This window comes from Podarcis vaucheri (genome assembly GCF_965113315.1).
Source record: "Podarcis vaucheri genome assembly, chromosome: 5".
Classification (NCBI taxonomy): Eukaryota; Metazoa; Chordata; class Lepidosauria; order Squamata; family Lacertidae; genus Podarcis; species Podarcis vaucheri.
Window position 1 is genome coordinate 41,086,153 of NC_138763.1, and position 18,286 is coordinate 41,104,438.

Genomic DNA, 18,286 nt, shown 5'->3' on the forward strand with positions numbered 1-18,286 from the left:
AAGGCCGGCATGGCCGGCCGCCTGGAGTAGCCGCCTGGGCCGCCGCCGCTCGGCGCGAAGAGGAGCTGCGGCGGGGGAGGTGGCGGCGAGGAGGAGGAGGAGCAGCAGGCCCCGGCTCCGGCCCTGGCTGTGAGGGCGCTTCGATGCGGGGCTAGGAGCGCAGCCGCCCCTCGGCCTGCCTGCCCTGCCCGGGCGCGGAGCCGCGCTTTCTTCTCAGCCCGGAGCCGTCGGCCTCAGCGTCTGCGATGAACCCGGTGAATGCTACAGCCCTGTACATCTCCGCCAGTCGCCTGGTGCTCAACTACGGCCCCGGAGAGGACCCGCAGTGCCTGGCCGAGATCGGCAAGCTGCTGCCCTACTTCCGGCAGTCGCTCTCTTGCTGTGTGTGCGGTGAGTGAGGCGCTTTCTATTGTTCTGGGCCGCGGGCGAGCCGGCACCCTCCTTTTCCCTCCCTCCGTCCGTCCCTTTGGCTCGGGCTCGCCTCACTCGCTACACCCACTTGGAAATGGGCAGGGAGCAAAGCCTCCGCCGCCTTTTCGGGTAAACCTCGCTTGGCAGCCGAGAGGCGCGCGCGCCCCGCAGGGCGACTCGCTCTTCCTGCCCGAGAGTTGTGAAAGTCCCCTCTCCGCGCTTCCCCCCGCCCGGCCTCCTTGAAACTGACCGGGAAATGGGCTTGTCGGCTCCTTGAGTAAATGCTGTCACTGACAGGGACACCTTGGGACACAGACAACAACAAGAACCCGAGTCACATGTCCCTCCTTTGCCGCTCTGTGGACGAGATGCCGCTCTGTGGACGAGATGGGCTTCTGAAAACTTTGATCTTTTTATAACTCTTCCTAATGGGGTTCCATACTTTGCCTGTTCGCTCAAGCGGAATACCCTATGTTGATTTGTTAGGACAAACCTTTTTTTTTTTTTTTTTTGGCTAACACCTTAAAGACCAACTGTGTATACTTACTTGAAAGTAAGCTTTATAGCTTTATTATGGTCCTGTACTGCCAAGTAGGCGTGCATAGGATATCAGGCGAACACTTTTAGTGTGGCATAAGTTTAGACTGAGGATGAGAATGTTTTGCATATGTGTATAGTCGGTCTGTTACTCTGTGAAGTTAAAAGTTTTGGCAGTAGTGCATTTGGGAAGCTAAATATGTAATGTGTGTTTGTGTATATATATATATATATATATATAAATATATATATATATATATATATATATATATATATATATATAAAATGTTATATATATATAATGTTATATATATATAAAATGTTCGCTGAGTTGGTGAACAAGGCAGTAGAGCTTGAGGGAAAATGTTGTATACTGTGAGGGAGGGATAAGGTCATTCCTGTACTGATGGTGTTCAGTTTGTTTTGATAGTTGGATAACAGACGTTCTCGTGAAGAAACACTCTAACCAGAGTATTGCATTGTAAGGTTGAGCATAGGAGTACAGACTTCAAAAAATGCAAACAGTCTTAAATTGCATAGGGACATTGTAACATATTCTTTAATCACTCTTTATCAATGTTCTGATATCTTCTGGTCATTGCATCTCAAAATTAGCAGAAATAGGTTAAATATTTTAACTGCTACCTTTTAGAACAGAGTTTGTGAGATTGCTTTTTGCAAGAGGGAACAAATTTTAGACTGTGTGTCAGGTCCTTAGCTCTTTATTCACATATTCCATTTTTTAAAAAAAATATCAATTACATTGAAGGTATTAATTTAAAATAAAACATAACTTCTGAAGTTCATCTCCAGTGAATAAGTGAGTGGAGCTGACCCAAGGCACCATGGCATCTCAGACAGAGAATTCAGGTACAGTAGTGCCTCGCAAGACGAAAATAATCCGTTCTGTGATTCTCTTCGTCTAGCGGTTTTTTCGTCTTGCGAAGCAAGCCCATTGACGGATTAGCACTATTAGCGGCTTTTATCGGCTTATCGGATCAGCTGATAAGCGGCTTAGCGCCTTAGAAAAAGGGGGGGGAGGAAAAAAAACCGCAGGAACTTGCAAGACATTTTCGTCTTGCGAAGCAAGCCCATAGGAGATGTGTTTTGCGAAGCACCTCCAAAACGGAAAACTCTTTCGTCTAGCGAGTTTTCCGTCTTGCGAGGCATTCGTCTTGCGGGGCACCACTGTAGCTCCTAGTCCTCTGCAGTGCATAACTTGTCATTCCCAAACTTAATCGACACATCCATTTCTTATCGCTATGATCAAGCATTCTATTAAAGCCATTGGTTTACATTGAATTAAACAAAGTTTAACATAAGTTCTGTGTTTAAACTCTGTTGTGAAAAAGGAATAATATGGGTGATTTTCTACTAACATGTCCTGTCAGTACAAGGATTTATGCTTGTGTAGTGGCAATCCCCCCCCCCTTTTGCTTCAGAGGGTTGGAACACCTAGAGCAGGTTTCAGGGTTGTGTGGTGGGAGGAGAGGGGGGAAGAACATTTTGTTGCACGAGCAGAAATAATTGTACTGGCAGAATGATTGCCATAATGCTATGTTGGATTTCACCCTATATGGTTAAATACCTGTCCTTTTCATTATGTCCATGGAACTCTTTGTACCTGAGGCAACTGATTCAACCTTGTGATAGGGCTGGCATTTGACACAACTGATACATTGGTGAGAAAATCTGGCAAAGCTAGCACATGGGTCAGTGATCCTCAACCTTTTAGACTTGTGGGTATGTGGAATCCTGAGAGAATTTTGTGGGCACTAGTCTCAAAATAGCTGCTGTGGGGCATGGAAAAAGAGAAAACATGGAAATTGGATTAAAAACAGATCCTCTTGTATTTTCATGATTTTTACATGGAGCTTCCCCTAGGACACCATCAAATGATGGATGATATATGTCTTCTTGGATTGATCTATAAGAATATTATTATTATTAGCATCTGTATATATACTTGCAGGTCTCAGAGCGGTTCACAAGATAAAATCACAATGTAAGAACACAAAATACATAATCAAAATAAAAACAAAAAAATGAATACCCCCCCCCCCCCATTTTAAAACGGCATTGGATGTCAGTCAGTCAAAGCCCTGGTTAAAGATGAATGTTTTTGCCTGGCGCCTAAAGGTCTATAATGAAGGTGCCAGGTGAACCTCACTGGGGAGAGCATTCCACAAACAGGGAACCACTGGAAAAAAGGCCCATTCTTGTGTTGCCACTCTCCAGACCTCTTGTGGTGGAGGCACATGAAGAAGGGCCTACACAGATCCAGTGCTTGTCACTGCCACCATGGTAGAAAATGGAGATCTTCAGAACAAATCCATGTCCCATGGTAGCTCTGGCAAGCACTAGATAGTTGGTTTTTACAGTGCAATCAGTAGAAACCAATATCGGCTGTAATTTAATGATGTTTCATAGGGATATCTTTGGGAGAAGAAAAGGCTAAGAAGTAAACAATACACAAATCCAGAGTGGAGTCTCTAATAAGACAGTTGGATGGTGTTTTGTATGCCTCCTTCTGGCAACTCCTGCAGCCAAGCTGGTGCCAATCTTATTGCTTTACTTTTCTTTCGACCACATCAATGAGGCCTAGATGGGGGTCTTGTCGTCTGGGCAGCCCAGGACCTCCATACACACTGCCCAGGCTTGCGCCTGGGGAGGTCACTTCAGTGCTACTAATGCAGTGGTTTGACTTCATCCCTGGAGTCACACCCCATTGTCTTTTGAGACAGACAGATGCCAACATAGAATCATAGAATCAGTGCTGCATGGAATATAGAATTGTAGAGTTGGAAGGGACCCTGACGATCATCTAGTCTAATCCCCTGCAATGCAGGAATATGCAGTAGTCTCATATGGGGCTTGAACCTGCAACCTTGGCATCATGCTCTAACCAATTGAGCTATCTAGTTCTCCAAAGGGCATATCTTGTAAAAAATGATTCTTGCAATGGAGCCTTATTTTTGTTCCATGATGGCACATCCACCACAGTTCACTGTTCCATCATTTTGTGGATAGCCTGAGAAGGGAAGGGAGAGTGACCAATGAGATGGGAGGGGCATGTTTAAACTTTTGGTAGATGCCAGAGAGCAAAGAGAAATTGATCTGAGAGCAAGAAAAACTCTTCTAGACATCCAGTTTTTGTTTCTGTGGGTTCAGGTGCTCTTGCTGGCACAAACCTATTGGAAATGAATATACAGTGGTACCTCTGGATGTGAATGGGATCCGTTCAGGAGCCCCGTTCATATCCTGAAGCGAATGCAACCCGTGTCTACACGTGCGCAGGTCGCGATTCACTGCTTCTGCGCATGCACGTGACGTCATTTTGAGTGCATGCGTGAGCGGCGAAACCTGGAAGTAACGTGTTCCATTACTTCTGGGTCGCTGCGGAACGCAACCCGAAAATGCTCAACCTGAAGCAATTTCAACCTGAGGTATGACTAAAAGCACAAGACCAGACCTATGTAGGTTAGCAATAACCCTGACTGGAATCACTGGCGAAGGAAGGTGGGTGCGGGGTGTGTGGTACGCACCGGGAGTCAACCATGAGGGTGGGTGATATCGCCATGCCATTCCCCCATGCTCACTGCGTGGGCAGCTAGCAGTGCCACCCGCACTCTCCCGGTGGGTGGCTAGCGGTGCCCCTCTCACGCTCTCTGCGTGGGCAGCTAGAGATGCTTGCCATGCAGGCAGCTAGCCCTGCCTCCACAGGCCGGCTAGCTCCGTTCCCGCGCCTCTTCGGGTGCTGGGGCAGGTAGCTCCGTCCCTGACTGGAATACATGGTGTATTTTGATTTACTGAGATTCTGTTACTCCATTGCTTGATGCAGAAACAGCTGGCTTGAATTTGATTGTAGAAAATTACTTTTTCCATTGTAAACCAAATGCTCTGTGGTCTTTTCTGAAAGTAAATTTTATTCTCTATCTACTGTAGGATTGCTTACTAAACTTTAAATGCTTCAATTTTGGAATCAGTATGAACATTCTGTTTGATGTTGCTGACAGGATCTAGTTTAACTGGATCACGCTTTTCACTGTTCGTCAAAATCCTATGTGGTCTCCTTTTATTGTGGTTGCTTTAAAAGGGCAGTTTCAACTGCTATATACTTGCAGTAATGCTCACTATGTTAAACATAGCTTCCATGTTTTTATGCCATGTTATTTCTTCTAGTCCACGCCAGTGGCAAAGGGTCAGGATTGAGGACCTGATAGATGGGACCGAGGGACCACATTTGGCCCATAGACTGGAGGGACCTTTGCTATAGGACAGAGGAATAACAGTTTGAGGTGTTTTGGTTCTCCTAGAATCATAGAGTTGGAAGGGACCCCAAGTGAGTGGCCCCTGGGCCTGCTGCCAATAAGAAAGTTCCCAGGTATCTCCTTTTTCAGGTCTGTTAACACATTTTCCCTTTTGTTCCAGATGGTTTCAAAGTAATTAAGTTGGAAACACTAGCAAGGAAAAGATATTTGTGTTGGAGCTGGACATTCTGGTAGTAAATAGAAATACACTGATTTTTATTAATGAAATTAAATTAGACATAATTCTTAGAACTGGAAGAACTGATAATTTGTATGATAGCATAGCCATAATTGCTTAATAATAATAATAATATTTAAACCTCACCCATCTTACTGGGTTGCCTCAGCCACTGGGGGTGGCTTCTAACACATAAAAAACATAATAAAACATCAAACCTTAAAAACCTCCCAATACAGGGCTGCTTTTGGGTGTTGCGTAGTTATTTGGGTGTTGCATAGTTTTTTATCTCCTTGACATCTGATGGGACGGTGTTCCAAAGGGAGGGCACCACTACTGAGAAGACCCTCTGCTTGGGACTGATTGGTAAAAAAAATGTGTTGAATACCAGCTCTTCCCTAGTTTACAATGACTGTTCATACACAAACAATATTTTTATGATAGTTAACCTGGTACTGAACAAAGTCCAAGATGAAATAATGACTCTTCTGCAAATCATCACTTCAAACATGGGTTCAGGAAGTGCTAATCCATAAGTATCTGCCTAGGATGCATGGTATGTCATAGAGATTTGGATGCAGTTTAAAATGTAAGGTGAATGGATTTGATGGCATGTTAGAACCAAATTTCAAAGGCCATTATTGTTACAGAAACACACATTGATTAAGCAGGATATAAATTTTATTAATACAGAATCAAAGAATGTGCTCCTCTCTGTGAAATGAACAGTTTTGTTTGTCATTTGGTACAACTGTATGTCTTCCTGTAGGGGAGAGAACTTATTTTTTTAGCACTCAAAGGGCAATATTTTATATTTGGAATTATGAGGCTGTATGCAGTGTTGCACAACAGTGGAATCCAATGCAACAATGGAAACCCTGCTGTAGAAACAAACCACAAGACTTAGATTAACATTACATCTGAACAAGAATTCATGGTTTGTGTCTCTCCAAATAAGACACAACTAAAAGTTAAGGTTTGTTTTTAGCTTACCCTTCACAATAAGCCATGATTTAACTGTTTATTGTGACCTGTGAACAGGACCAGTGTGTCAGTTGCCTGATTTGCAGCATATGAACATAGCTTTGTTTCTAAGTGAATACATGGTTAATCTGTGATGTCTTTAAAAAGACTGGTGGTGTACTTATTTTGTTCTTGAGAGTTTGCTTCAATTGGTGACTGGAAAAAAAACTTTTACACAGAATGGAAGATTAGAGACAATTGCCTAAAATATATTTTGGATTTAGAGTAATATGGCCTATGTGGAGCTGCACCATAACACTCCTAATCTACTGCATATTATATGTGTGAGGGCAGAGTGATGTAGGCACATGTTGGGCATCTTGATCCCCAGATCTAATGCACCTCATACACTGCTGGTTCTGTGTTGTGGTTGCTAAATGAACTGGTTGGAATCCTGTGCTGCAATGTGTGAGAGGAGGGCAGTGTCAGATTTGTGTTGAGGGCTGTTCATTGAATGTAGTAGATATGACACCTTTTTTCCCCTGTGAGCAGTGGCGTAGCGTGGGGGGTGCCAGGGGTGCCAGCCGCACCGGGCGCAACATTGGGGGGGCGCGTTTGGCTGGCCCTTCGCAAGACGAAAGTCCATAGGGAAATCTCCGGGACAGCGGGGAAGCGCAGCGCATCTTCCCCACTGTCCTCGGACCTCCTCCGAAGCCTGGCGGTGGGGTGGAGAGACCTCCTCCCGCCGCCAGGCTTCGGAAGGATGCTCCGAAGGCTGGCGGCGGGAGGAGGGCTCTCCGCCCCACCGCCAGCCTTCGGAAGGCTCCTCCGAAGCCTGGCGGTGGGGCGGAGAGACCTTCTCCCCGCGCCAGTCTTCGGATGGCTGTCCTGAAGACTTGTGGTGGGAGCAGTGGCGTAGCGTGGGGGGTGCACCTGGCGCAATATCTGGGGGGGGGGCGCAGAAGAGATTCGAGTGCTAAAATCCACGGGTTAGGGGGCGCAAATTACTTGCCTTGTTCCGGATGCTGAGAACCCACGCTACGCCACTGCCTGTGAGTGGAAATGTGACCTCAGACAGTGGGGAGGATCCAAATTAACCTAGTGACTGCTATTCCCTAGCTTATTAACCTTTCAGTGTCATAGTTGCAACAGTGTCAGTTTTGTGGTGATGTAGCATCAGTTGCTACATTGTTCCAATACATGGCTACGCAAACATGACAGTTCAATCATGCTGCAAAACCCATTGTGTTAGTTGCAGCAGGGCTATAACTTCATAATATCACATTATCCTGCACAAGGAGGTTTACTGGTGGACCTGTTTCAATCAAATGGGGCAAATGGAGGAAAGTTTATTGCTCTAGAGAAGTTTTAAAGTAGTGTTTGAGGAAGCCGATGTTCTCACATTGGTATCAGTTTTTAACAAAGCCTGGAATCTATAAAACTTCAAGCTAAAAGAAAACAATACTGTATGAGCAACTAGGGGGATGGCATGCATAATAGGTAGCTTTCCTTTTGTTTCATGTGATGTAAGATATGGTGCGATATTTTCCATCAATATTGTAGTTTTAGAGGAAAATCCATCTTTTATTGCATGGTTGGTCAGTGTCTGCTGAAGGCTTCAAAACAAAATAGTCCCTTGAGCAGCAATTGAGAGGGGGATTTCTGTACTGCCAGAGTAGGCAGAAGGTAAATCCAGATCTACTGTAAAATATTTGGATGACACAGTATATTGGTAAGGATTTCTGACTCCGTCATTTAACAATGGCAACAGCAAAATGACCCCCCCCCCAAATTATACTGCTGAAATGAAGAAAAATCGAGTGGTGGGGTAATTAGAATCAATTATTGCATAGGATTGTGAGCTGAATTCAGTTTTGGTACTCAAAACAAACTTGAACTCAGAATATTTCCATTCTAAGTGTATATCTTTTGCAAATGGATCCACTTGGTAGCTGTTAGAATTCTAGTAAAAAACCAAAGTTGATAAGGCAAGTCTGAAGGGTGCCTACCCTTACTCCTAGATCTTCACTTTCCCTGTCCGCTAGGCTTGCGGCTCTCACATTTCTTTTCAACTTGACTTTTTCCAGTCTCAACTTTGTAAAATGCTTTTATTCAGGACTCAAAGTTTATAACCAGAATAAGGATCATTTTTACAACCAGAATTAGAATCTGCATAGAAAACTATATAATATATTTTTAGGAGATGCTTGATACTAAATGTGGTTGTCCTGCACTGAATCTTACTACCGATTTTAAGACTTCTTTTCCTTAACAGTTGCCAGCTCCATTTCTTTCACTTCCTCACTTTCCATTAGTTCCCCTCCTGCTACCCTTTTTAGGAATTCTCTCGCAAGTCAGCTCCTCAGTATGTAGAAGTGCTCAGATCATAGTGATGGCAGTCTCAAATCCCTTTCTCCTCTTTGAGTGGAATACTGCTATGCTCACAGCTTCCTCTGAGAAAGGCCCTGAGAAATGTATGTTTTGGGCCAGAAAGTGTCTGGTGTCCTTACTTGATTTATATGCTTTCAGCTTTTTATTAAAGTTCCAACTTAACTTTGATACAGTGTACTGAAACAAAATTTCACACATCATTCCTTCAGTCTGCTTTTAGGTCAGTGATGGGGAACCTCCAACCTGGTAGCCAGATTAGATCTAGCAGGGGTGCTATTGGCTTGTGAGGCCATTTCCTGAAAACCAAGCCTAACTGACAGCAGGTATGGGGAAAGTACCGTATTTTTCGCCCCATAAGACGCACTTTTTCCCCTCCAAAAATGAAGGGGAAATCGGGGTGCGTCTTATGGGGCGAATGCCTGCAAGCCTCGCGCGCCCGGCAGGAGGTCCCACCAGGTGCGCGAGGCTTGGGGCGGCAGCGGACTGCTTGCGCGCACCTAGAAGCTTGGGGGCGCTGAGCTCAGCACGCCCCAAGCTTCTAGGTGCGCGCAAGCAGTCCGCTGCCGCCCCAAGCCTCGCGCACCCGGCGGGACCTCCTGCCGGGTGCGGGAGGCTTGGGGCGGCAGCGGACTGCTTGCCGGCATGCAGAAGCTTGGGGCGCGCTGAGCTCAGCACGCCCCAAGCTTCTAGGTGCGCGCAAGCAGTCCGCTGCCGCCCCAAGCCTCGCGCACCTGGCGGGACCTCCTGCCGGGTGCGGGAGGCTTGGGGCGGCAGTGGACTGCTTGCCGGCACGCAGAAGCTTGGGGCGCGCTGACCTCAGCTTACCCAAGCTTCTGGATTAGCGCAGGGGTCTGCTAGCCCTGGGAGAGGCGCCCGGCTCTCCCACGCTAGCGGAGACCTTGCCGGCACGCAGAAGCTTGGGGCGCGCTGAGCTCCGCACGCCCCAAGCTTCTGGTGTAGTGCAGCGCACCTGGGGGGGAAATAATTTTTTTCCCCTTTATTTCCCCCCCTAAAATCTAGGTGCGTCTTATGGGCCGGTGCGTCTTATGGGGCGAAAAATACGGTAAAGTCAAGGGGACAATCAGGAGTCTTAAAGTACACTGAGGGAGGCTGCAGCTATAAGCAGTAATTGGCAGGGGCAGCAACTTTGCAGGAATCAACTGAATGAAAAAGTTTCTAATTGAACATCCCAATGTAGCCAGTCCATGCTTGCAAAGGGATCTTCCTTTGCAACCTGGCTTGAGTTCAAGCCGGACTGCAAAGACAGAAAATAAAGAACTGGGAGCACAGTTAGAGTGCACTCATGTTTCTTTCCTTAGAAGCTGGCTAATTGATGTTGTGACATAGAATTGTAGAGTTGGAAGGGACCCTGAAGGTCATCTAGTGCAGTCATACATAACTAAATCATACCTGGCAGATGATCAGCCAACCTCTGCTTTAAAAACTCCAAGGAAGGGGCATCCATATGTTGGATATTCTCTCTCTCTCTCTCTCTCTCTCTGTGTGTGTGTGTGTGAGAGAGAGAGAGAGAGAGAGAGAGAATCATTTGTTCCAGAAACAGATAAGTCGTTTCAAGAAGCAGCAGAAGTCTGAGATTGTTTTGATGCAAGGATATTTTTTGTGGGAACTGTTCTTTGGACATGCACGGTATGACAGCAAGTACTGATAACTATGGTTCTGTGTAACTTGTAACTTGCTGTGAGTCTCTTGCTTGTGTCTTGTGGTGAGAGAAACAGAGAGAGAGAGTCTTGGACTCTTGTTGGACTCTAAGCATGCCTTGACCACAGCAGTGGTGAATGTCTATATATATTTGCTACCAATATGCTTTTTTACCTGTCAAGTAAACTTCTACACTTGACTGAATCTTTATAGCATCCATGACTGTTTATTACCTACTGTGTGTACCTTCAACCCTGAAAACACTTCCAAGGAAGGAGCTGCATTGAGATGTAACTCTGCTGAGTATAAATACAGGCACACACACACAGCAAAAGTGATGCCGGACCCAATCCTTCTAAATCATCCATCAGAGGTTGATGGATTGATCCAACACTATATCCACCTCTTGTGGGCATTTGCTCCATCCTTTATGTGACAGCACTTTAGTTATTTGAAGATGGCTATCATGTCCCCTCTCAACCTCCTCTTTTCCAGGCTAAATGTACCCAACTCCCTCATCTGTTCCTCATAAGGCTTGTTCATCTTGGTCAACCTCCTCTGCACATGTTCCTAAACCAGATTATCTTGGTGGGATGCATGATGGGACAGCACCCACTGTAAGCACCCACTGGGGAACTACAATGTGGCATAGCTCCCTAGTTTGTCCTCAATAACTGTTGGAATCTTGAGTCAGCTGTAATGTCTGACCATAGAGCGTGTTTGGTAGACCACCATGTAGACCAGGGTGGTCTATCCCATGGCCTGAGGGCCTCATGTGACCCTCAAAGCCTTTTATTGGCAGTCCTCAACAACATTTGACAACCCTACCCCCAGAAAAGACTCCCCACTGCCTTTCCAAAGCTAGGTAAAGAGGCATTGGGCTTTGGGAAGGTGTGCAGACTCTGACAGGGTCCTAGAGTACACCTGCCTCCTTCCCAAAGCTTAGTTTTCACTTTCCGAGCTTTGGGAAGGAGGTATGGGATTCTAGGGCCCTGCCATAGAGCCTTGAGTCTCCTTCCCAAAGCCTTGCTTAGCTGGCTAAGGGAATGCAACGTGAGGGCCTAGGGTGTCTGTGTATGTGTGTGTGTGTACATTTTTTGTCTCTCCCACCCCCGTGCACAGCCTGCGGGTTCTGTGTCAAAAGTACGCTTGCAACTGACTTGGTATGAAAAATTGGACTACCCTGATGTAGACACTCTATCACATGCACTCTGGTTGGCAGCAGGAAATAGTGCTGGATCAAATAAAGGCAGTGGGCAGTTAAAATCAGTGGATAGTTGGTTGGGGTAATAATTGGCAACATCACAGCATATTTAAAGGTTATATTGGCTGCGGAGCAGCAAATTTGGTTAAATAACAGCAGAAGAAGATTCATGATGATAACCTGTGGTCCACAGGTTGCCCTTAAGTGTGTTAAGTTGAGAGTTGATTTGCCTTCATTAAAATTTCAACTCTCAATTAGCAGGGTTTTGTTGTTTGTAATTCAGTGAGTCATTAATAGTAGTATTGTCTAAGATTGCTTCCAGCTCATTTATGCTCTTAGAAAAGTTAGGTATAGAGCTTATCTGTATCTTTGTTCACAAAATCTCTACTACTTTTGTGGTGGTTATACTTTTATATATGTAGTAAACTGGGATGGAGATTGGGCTCCGGCATTGCAAGATGCTAATAAGCCGGCTTTCTTTAATAATTATATTGCTCAACTTACTGTTGGCATTTAGTAAATGTACTGTTTTCCCTTAAATTAATAACATAGTGGATGATCGTCTGTTCCTATGTGCAGAAATGCACATGTTCAAGCTGTGTGTGCACAGGAGGGAGGATGCAGCAGGAGACTGAATTGTCCCTAATTGATTTTTGTGCGTAAACTTGCAATTTTTCTTAGCCTGCTGCTTCTTTTATTTCAAGCTTTTCTCAATTTAATAACTTGCAGTTTCATTTATTGTTTATTTTTCTTCCTTTCTTTGATACAGAATAGGTAACTGCCTTTGTTGTATTTTCTGAGGAAGGGTTTCAGGTCCTTTGACTTGCACCATCAAGTTCTGTATATCTGTGTGTGTGTGTGTGTGAGAGAGAGAGAGAGAGAGAGAGAGAGAGCGAGAGAACACACACTATATGATACACACAGGCCATTTTCAAGCATCTTTTATCATTTTGCTCAGATGACTGCTATTTCTTATTGTTTGTTTAATATTAATTGCCTAGCTACACATTATACTTGTCACATGTGAGCTCTTTTTGTACAGTATTCTGAAGGATTCCCTGCCAAGAGGCAGAGAGCAACATTAGAGGGGATGGTAATTTCTTTTTGAAGGTACCGTAGATACTACTGGCTCTTTCTGTCTCTCCTCTCCTCTGCCTTTTTCCTCTCTTCTTAGCTGCTTACTACATATCCCTATGATATGGTTAGAAGAGAGACAAACTGTGGAACTTAGCCACTAAGTGAAGAAAGAGCAACAATTCATCCTACACTGTTTGTGTGATTTCTGTCCCTTCCAACTCTCTGTCCCCTTGTTGTGGACCCGTTGGAACTCTCATCAGCTAGAGCAGCCTTGCATGGTGGGACTGCACTCATGGGGTAAGCATAGCACATAGCAAAGCTCCATGTGAAGAATTTATGAGAACGTTTCAGCTTTATATCACAACTATAACTAAAGTATTAAATAGCAGGTGCAGGTATCTTTTGGTTGACATGTTGAAAGTATTGAAAAGCCGATACATCTGATAGCTTTTCAGATGCGTGCGGTAATCTCTTTCTTACTGTCTCCTGGTTTTTGAGCTGCAAGTTAGTGATTGAGTGAAGGAAGATGTGGAAGTGATGATGGACAGACCTTGTATTCTTTGTGCTATTTTTATAATTGATGTTTGAAAAAAGTGATTTAAAAAACATATGTAAATCACCCAATTGTTAATCTCTGTTGACAAAACTAATGTGGGAAGTAGCCCTCTGTTCTTCTTTTCTTACTTGTGACTCAATGTTGTGTTTTTCCTTTCCCATTTGAAAATAGGATTGGTGAAAGTCAGTGAAATTCTTAATTCAAAAAACTTTCAGTTCTCCAGCAGGGGCAGGTACATTTCTGCTGCCAAGGTATAAGTATATTAAAAGAGTTGTGCCACCTTGCTGCAATTACTTAATTTTTGCCAAAGAATTTACAGTGCCTTGCCCAAAAAAGTGCAGGGCATTTTTCAAGGGCTTATACCACTCTAGTAAGCACTAGTTTGGTGCAACTACCAGAGAATACATGGGAGGAGCAGGATTTGATCAGTCATTTGCCGATGGTTGCAAGAATTCTGTAATATGAGCAAATATTTGTCAATGATTGCAGAAGTATAGAATCTCCTGGGCTTTGCTTTAATTGTAACAAACCCAAGTGAATATGGTGGAGCACTGAGAGTGAGAATATTTGTTTGGTGACAGATCTGTTTTTAAAATACTTCTTTTTCCTTTTCATTTTAGGAGATCTGCTGCAAGATCCAATTGCACCCACCAATTCCACATGCCAGCATTATGTATGCAAAACCTGTAAGGGCCAGAAGATGATGATGAAACCATCGTGTAGTTGGTGCAAGGACTATGAGCAGTTTGAAGAAAATAAACAGTTAAGCATTCTAGTGAATTGCTATAAAAAACTATGTGAGTACATTACACAAACACCACTAGCACGGGATATTAAAAAAGCTGCTGAGACTTCTCCAGATCTATTGACTTTGCTTAAAGATGGCGCTGCACTCCATGAAGATACAGAAGAAACATCTGATGAAGCCGTTGCATTGTGTATCACACCTTCCCCATCACCTTCAACCTCAGAGCATGCTCATGAGCCTCCAGCATGCCATTCTTCTGTTCCTGAAAGCACACAGGAGTCTGATGTGAAAGGCTCCACTATTAATGGGTTGCCCAATTGCAATGGGCTGTCAGTAGATAAAATTGGAGCAAATATTCCTTCTCCTGAACAAGCAAATACAGTTGATGTATGTAGCCCTGCACTGTGCATAGAAACTGACGATAATTCTAGCAATCTTCAGCCTGGCCAGTGCTTAAAAAGTGACGATATTTCTAGCAATCTTCACCCTGGACACTATGTAAAAACTGAAGCTATTTCCAGCAGTCTTCAGCCTATCTGTGATGCTGTTTCTCCTAGTGACTTGTGTGTGGCAAGCAGTGATACCTGCAGTTTCAGCAAAGACACCACCAAACCTGGTGATTCTCTTCTACTTAGTGTTGAGGAAGTGCTACGGAGCTTGGACTCCAACACAGAGGTCTGTGGTCCTAATCTGCAACATAGCTTGGAAACCAATATATCCAACGGCCCTTTTTTGCAGCTTTGTCCTCCGCCTCCTAGCCATAGCATGTTCATGTCAATGGGTGCTTCACCTTATGGGATTTCATGTACAGCTGTGACACCGAAGGCGGTAAAATTAAATAGAAAGCGATCGCGTTCCGAAAGTGACAGTGAAAAGGTTCAGCCTCTTCCCATTTCCAGCATCCTTCGTGGCCCAACGTTGGGAGCCTCAGCCCCGGTAACAGTGAAACAGGATACAAAGATGTCTTTGCAGCCTGTAGCAGCTGTACCAAATGGAGGCACCGCTCCTAAAATAGGCAAAACTGTACTCTTAGCAAATAAAGGCATGAAAAAGACTCTAGACCACACCGCCAAGAAACCCCACCCGAAATCCAAAACAGGAATGCTGAAAAAATCAAGAGCTGGCAGTCATGTGCCAGGTGGCCTAACAAAAACGGTGTACAAAAAGCCACAGGAAAAGAAGGGGTGCAAATGTGGTCGAGCCACCCAAAATCCAAGTGTTCTTACATGTCGTGGCCAACGCTGTCCTTGTTACTCGAACCGTAAAGCTTGCTTAGACTGCATATGCCGTGGCTGCCAAAATTCATATATGGCTAATGGGGAGAAGAAACTGGAGGCATTTGCAGTGCCAGAAAAGGCCTTGGAGCAGACTAGGCTTACCTTGGGCATTAATGTGACAAGCATTGCTGTGCGCAATGCCAGCACAAGTACCAGTGTAATTAATATGACAGGGTCACCAGTAGCAACGTTTTTAGCTGCCAGTACAAACGATGATAAGAACTTGGACGAAGCTATAGACATGAGATATGACTGCTGAGTCAATTTTTTTCTTTTTGATCTTTCTCTCCTGCCTTTGGTAGGGGGACTGCTATAATTTTGAGGGCAGCTATGGTTCTGTTTAACTTGCCGGAGCTCCTGCATATAGATCACTTGTATCAAGTGTTTTTCATTGCTATGTTGTGTGTTAGTGTCTGGGAAATAGTTTGACGGTAATTGCGGAGTTACCCTGAAACTGTCTTTAGTTCTTACAGCACCTCATAGTTTCAGATCAAATGCTAATGTAAATGATTTATAATACACAATTACTTTTGGGCAAATATTGACCTTGTACCAGTTCATGCTTTGTGCTTAATCAGAGATTGATTGAATATACAGCAATGGTTTCTAGTCAGTCCATCACAGTTGTGGTAATTTATTATGTACCCATGTTTAGAGTCAGTGTCGCTGGAAATCAGCATCAAGCTCATGCTGCAGTTGTAGTAAAAATGTCACAGCCAGTCTTCTAATACCACGCTATTGTGGATAGGGAGATTAGTAATTGAGCACTTTAAACTTGTTCAAAAATTAAAGTCATTTTAATTTTCCATCTAGTGTATGCTGTCCTGAAGCAAAGAAATCTATAAAACTGGGCCCTCCTGTCAGATTTGAACACTCAAGATTCTCAAATATATGTTTCTTTTTCTCTAGAGTAATATTTCAGAAATAGTAATAGAAGTTCCATTGTCATGAAGCAGCCTTTGAAGACTTATTATTATTATTATTTTATTATTTTTGGAAGAATTTGCAGATTGATGTCACTAGTCTTTTGCATTATGTGTCATACTGTAAATGCTAATCTTCAAGATATTATTGTGGAGTTCATTATGAAATAGGTAATGTATATTTTGGAATGTGCTAGTTAGCTACAAAATAAAAGCAATTTAATTCTCATGCCAAAATTACTGAGACATCATTGTATATGTTAGTTTTTAGCTGTTGGCAAGAGCATACCTCCTCCCGCTTCACACAAACATGCTTGGAATAATAGCAGCATGAGGACACTGTGAGGGCATTGACTTTCTGCTGAGGTCCTCCCATGCAGCTACTACTTCAAGATCCTAGTGCCTGCTTCCCCCAGCCTTGCTTGCATAAATCTGCTACTATCTGGGTGGAGTCCTGGATGGGATTAGACACCAGCTGGATGCACCAAGATGAGACACAGCAGGGCATTGGTTGAAAGTGACTAGCATGCTGCTGTGTGCCCAAGTTTGGAACAGCAGGGATGTGCCAAGCATGGAATTGGTGTGGTGGATGTTGCAAGTTAATCTTGGAGCCCATCGGAGCTGTTCTACCTTCTGCTCCACACACAAGCTTTTGTCTTTAGCTTATTTCCAATTATACCATGAAAGAAACAGCAAACCGTAAAGTTGAAAATATACCACTTTGTATCCTCCTATTGTTAAGATGTGTGCCTAGAACCGGGTTAGCCAGTGTGGTAGCATCCAGATGTTAGATTGCAACTCCCATCATTCCTGACCATTGACCACGCTGGCTGGGGCTGATGGGAGTTGTGATCTACATCACCTGAAGGTCACCATGTTGGCTACCTCTGGTCTAGCATGTAAGTTCCTCAATTTGCGTATCTATGGGCTGACTAGAATGGAAAAGATTACCCTGCTATTTTAAGGACAATAGTTCAATAACCTGTTTCTGATGCCAGAATTTCTAAAACTCCTTTGCATTTGCCATCTAGTTGTTCATTAAGTGACATTGCCAGGGAATTATGACATTAGACACTTTGGATTGGGCACAAAGCATGTACAATGATGGTTACTAGGTCTGAAAAGTAAGCAAAAGGTTTTGGACACCAATTGGATGATGCCTCCTTTTTGTTCTGTAGTGTACCATGGTGTCATTTTATGTGAATGTGGTCAAATAGCGTTTTTGTTGGCTTTTTGGTTTGTTTCCCCCCTGTCTTTTTTGTGGGTAGGGCAGGGTGTGTGTGTTTGGGGGGGGGGTTAAAGCCATAGAAAGAAGGATGTGATGTACGTGTTCCGTATGTACTTTTTTTGTTTCTGTTTTGCAAGAAGAGTTGAAAAATATTTTTGATAATGAGAGTAAATGGTGGAAAATGCTCTTTAGTATTCTCGTCTCTTTTTTTTGCCAGCCCAAACTCCTGAATTCTGTGTTTAATTTTGAGGTTTACTATGTCCTATTAAAACATAATTAGTTAAATATTTGTGATTTTTGTGTGGACCAAATGGGATCTGCCGTTATCTGCTTCAGTGTTCTAACCTTTACTTATTAGTGTAAATCCAATTATTATTTCAGTATCTGTAAGAAGACTAATCAAACAAACCAAAAGCCTGGAGTGCTATTCCCACTGCCTGGGTATTTTCTGCAAATGTCTGTAGAACTGTTAAGTTTTTTTTCAAGACTGCTACTAGTATAGTTCTGGAGCTCCAATATGTCATGAGTATGCCTTGGTCCCCAAATGTGGGAATGATTTCAATCTATCTCACAGCTATACTAAACAGTATTCCAGTAGCTGGTGATTAAGATCAACTGTTCTTTGGAACTGCTTATTGGAGATTCCAGATCTTTAATGTATTGCTGGTGGTAAATTCAGGTTTGTTTTAAAAACTAATTTTCTTCTACACTGCCAACATTCTTAAACTGTGTATTAAAAATTGAGCTGATTAATAAATGCCATTTTTTAATTTTTATTTTGTTAAACTACCCAGGGAAACAATTTGATACCATTTAATACTCTG

General features: G+C 43.7%; 1 protein-coding gene across 3 annotated transcripts; it reads left to right on the forward strand.

Annotated features, from left to right (window-relative positions):
• Positions 1-108: 108 nt before the first annotated feature.
• Positions 109-17,646, forward strand: MSL2 (MSL complex subunit 2). 3 transcript variants are annotated; one of them, XM_082224743.1, is made up of 3 exons: positions 7,691-7,708; positions 9,011-9,113; positions 13,907-17,646. In XM_082224743.1, the coding sequence occupies exon 3, from the start codon at positions 13,987-13,989 to the stop codon at positions 15,568-15,570; it is 1,584 nt and encodes a 527-aa protein (XP_082080869.1). In that variant the 5' UTR covers positions 7,691-7,708; positions 9,011-9,113; positions 13,907-13,986; the 3' UTR covers positions 15,571-17,646. The 3 variants fall into 3 exon arrangements, with proteins under 3 accessions (XP_082080867.1, XP_082080869.1, XP_082080868.1); XM_082224742.1 differs by lacking the exon at positions 7,691-7,708 and adding an exon at positions 7,740-7,899; XM_082224741.1 differs by lacking the exons at positions 7,691-7,708; positions 9,011-9,113 and adding an exon at positions 109-390.
• The last annotated feature ends 640 nt before the right edge of the window (positions 17,647-18,286 follow it).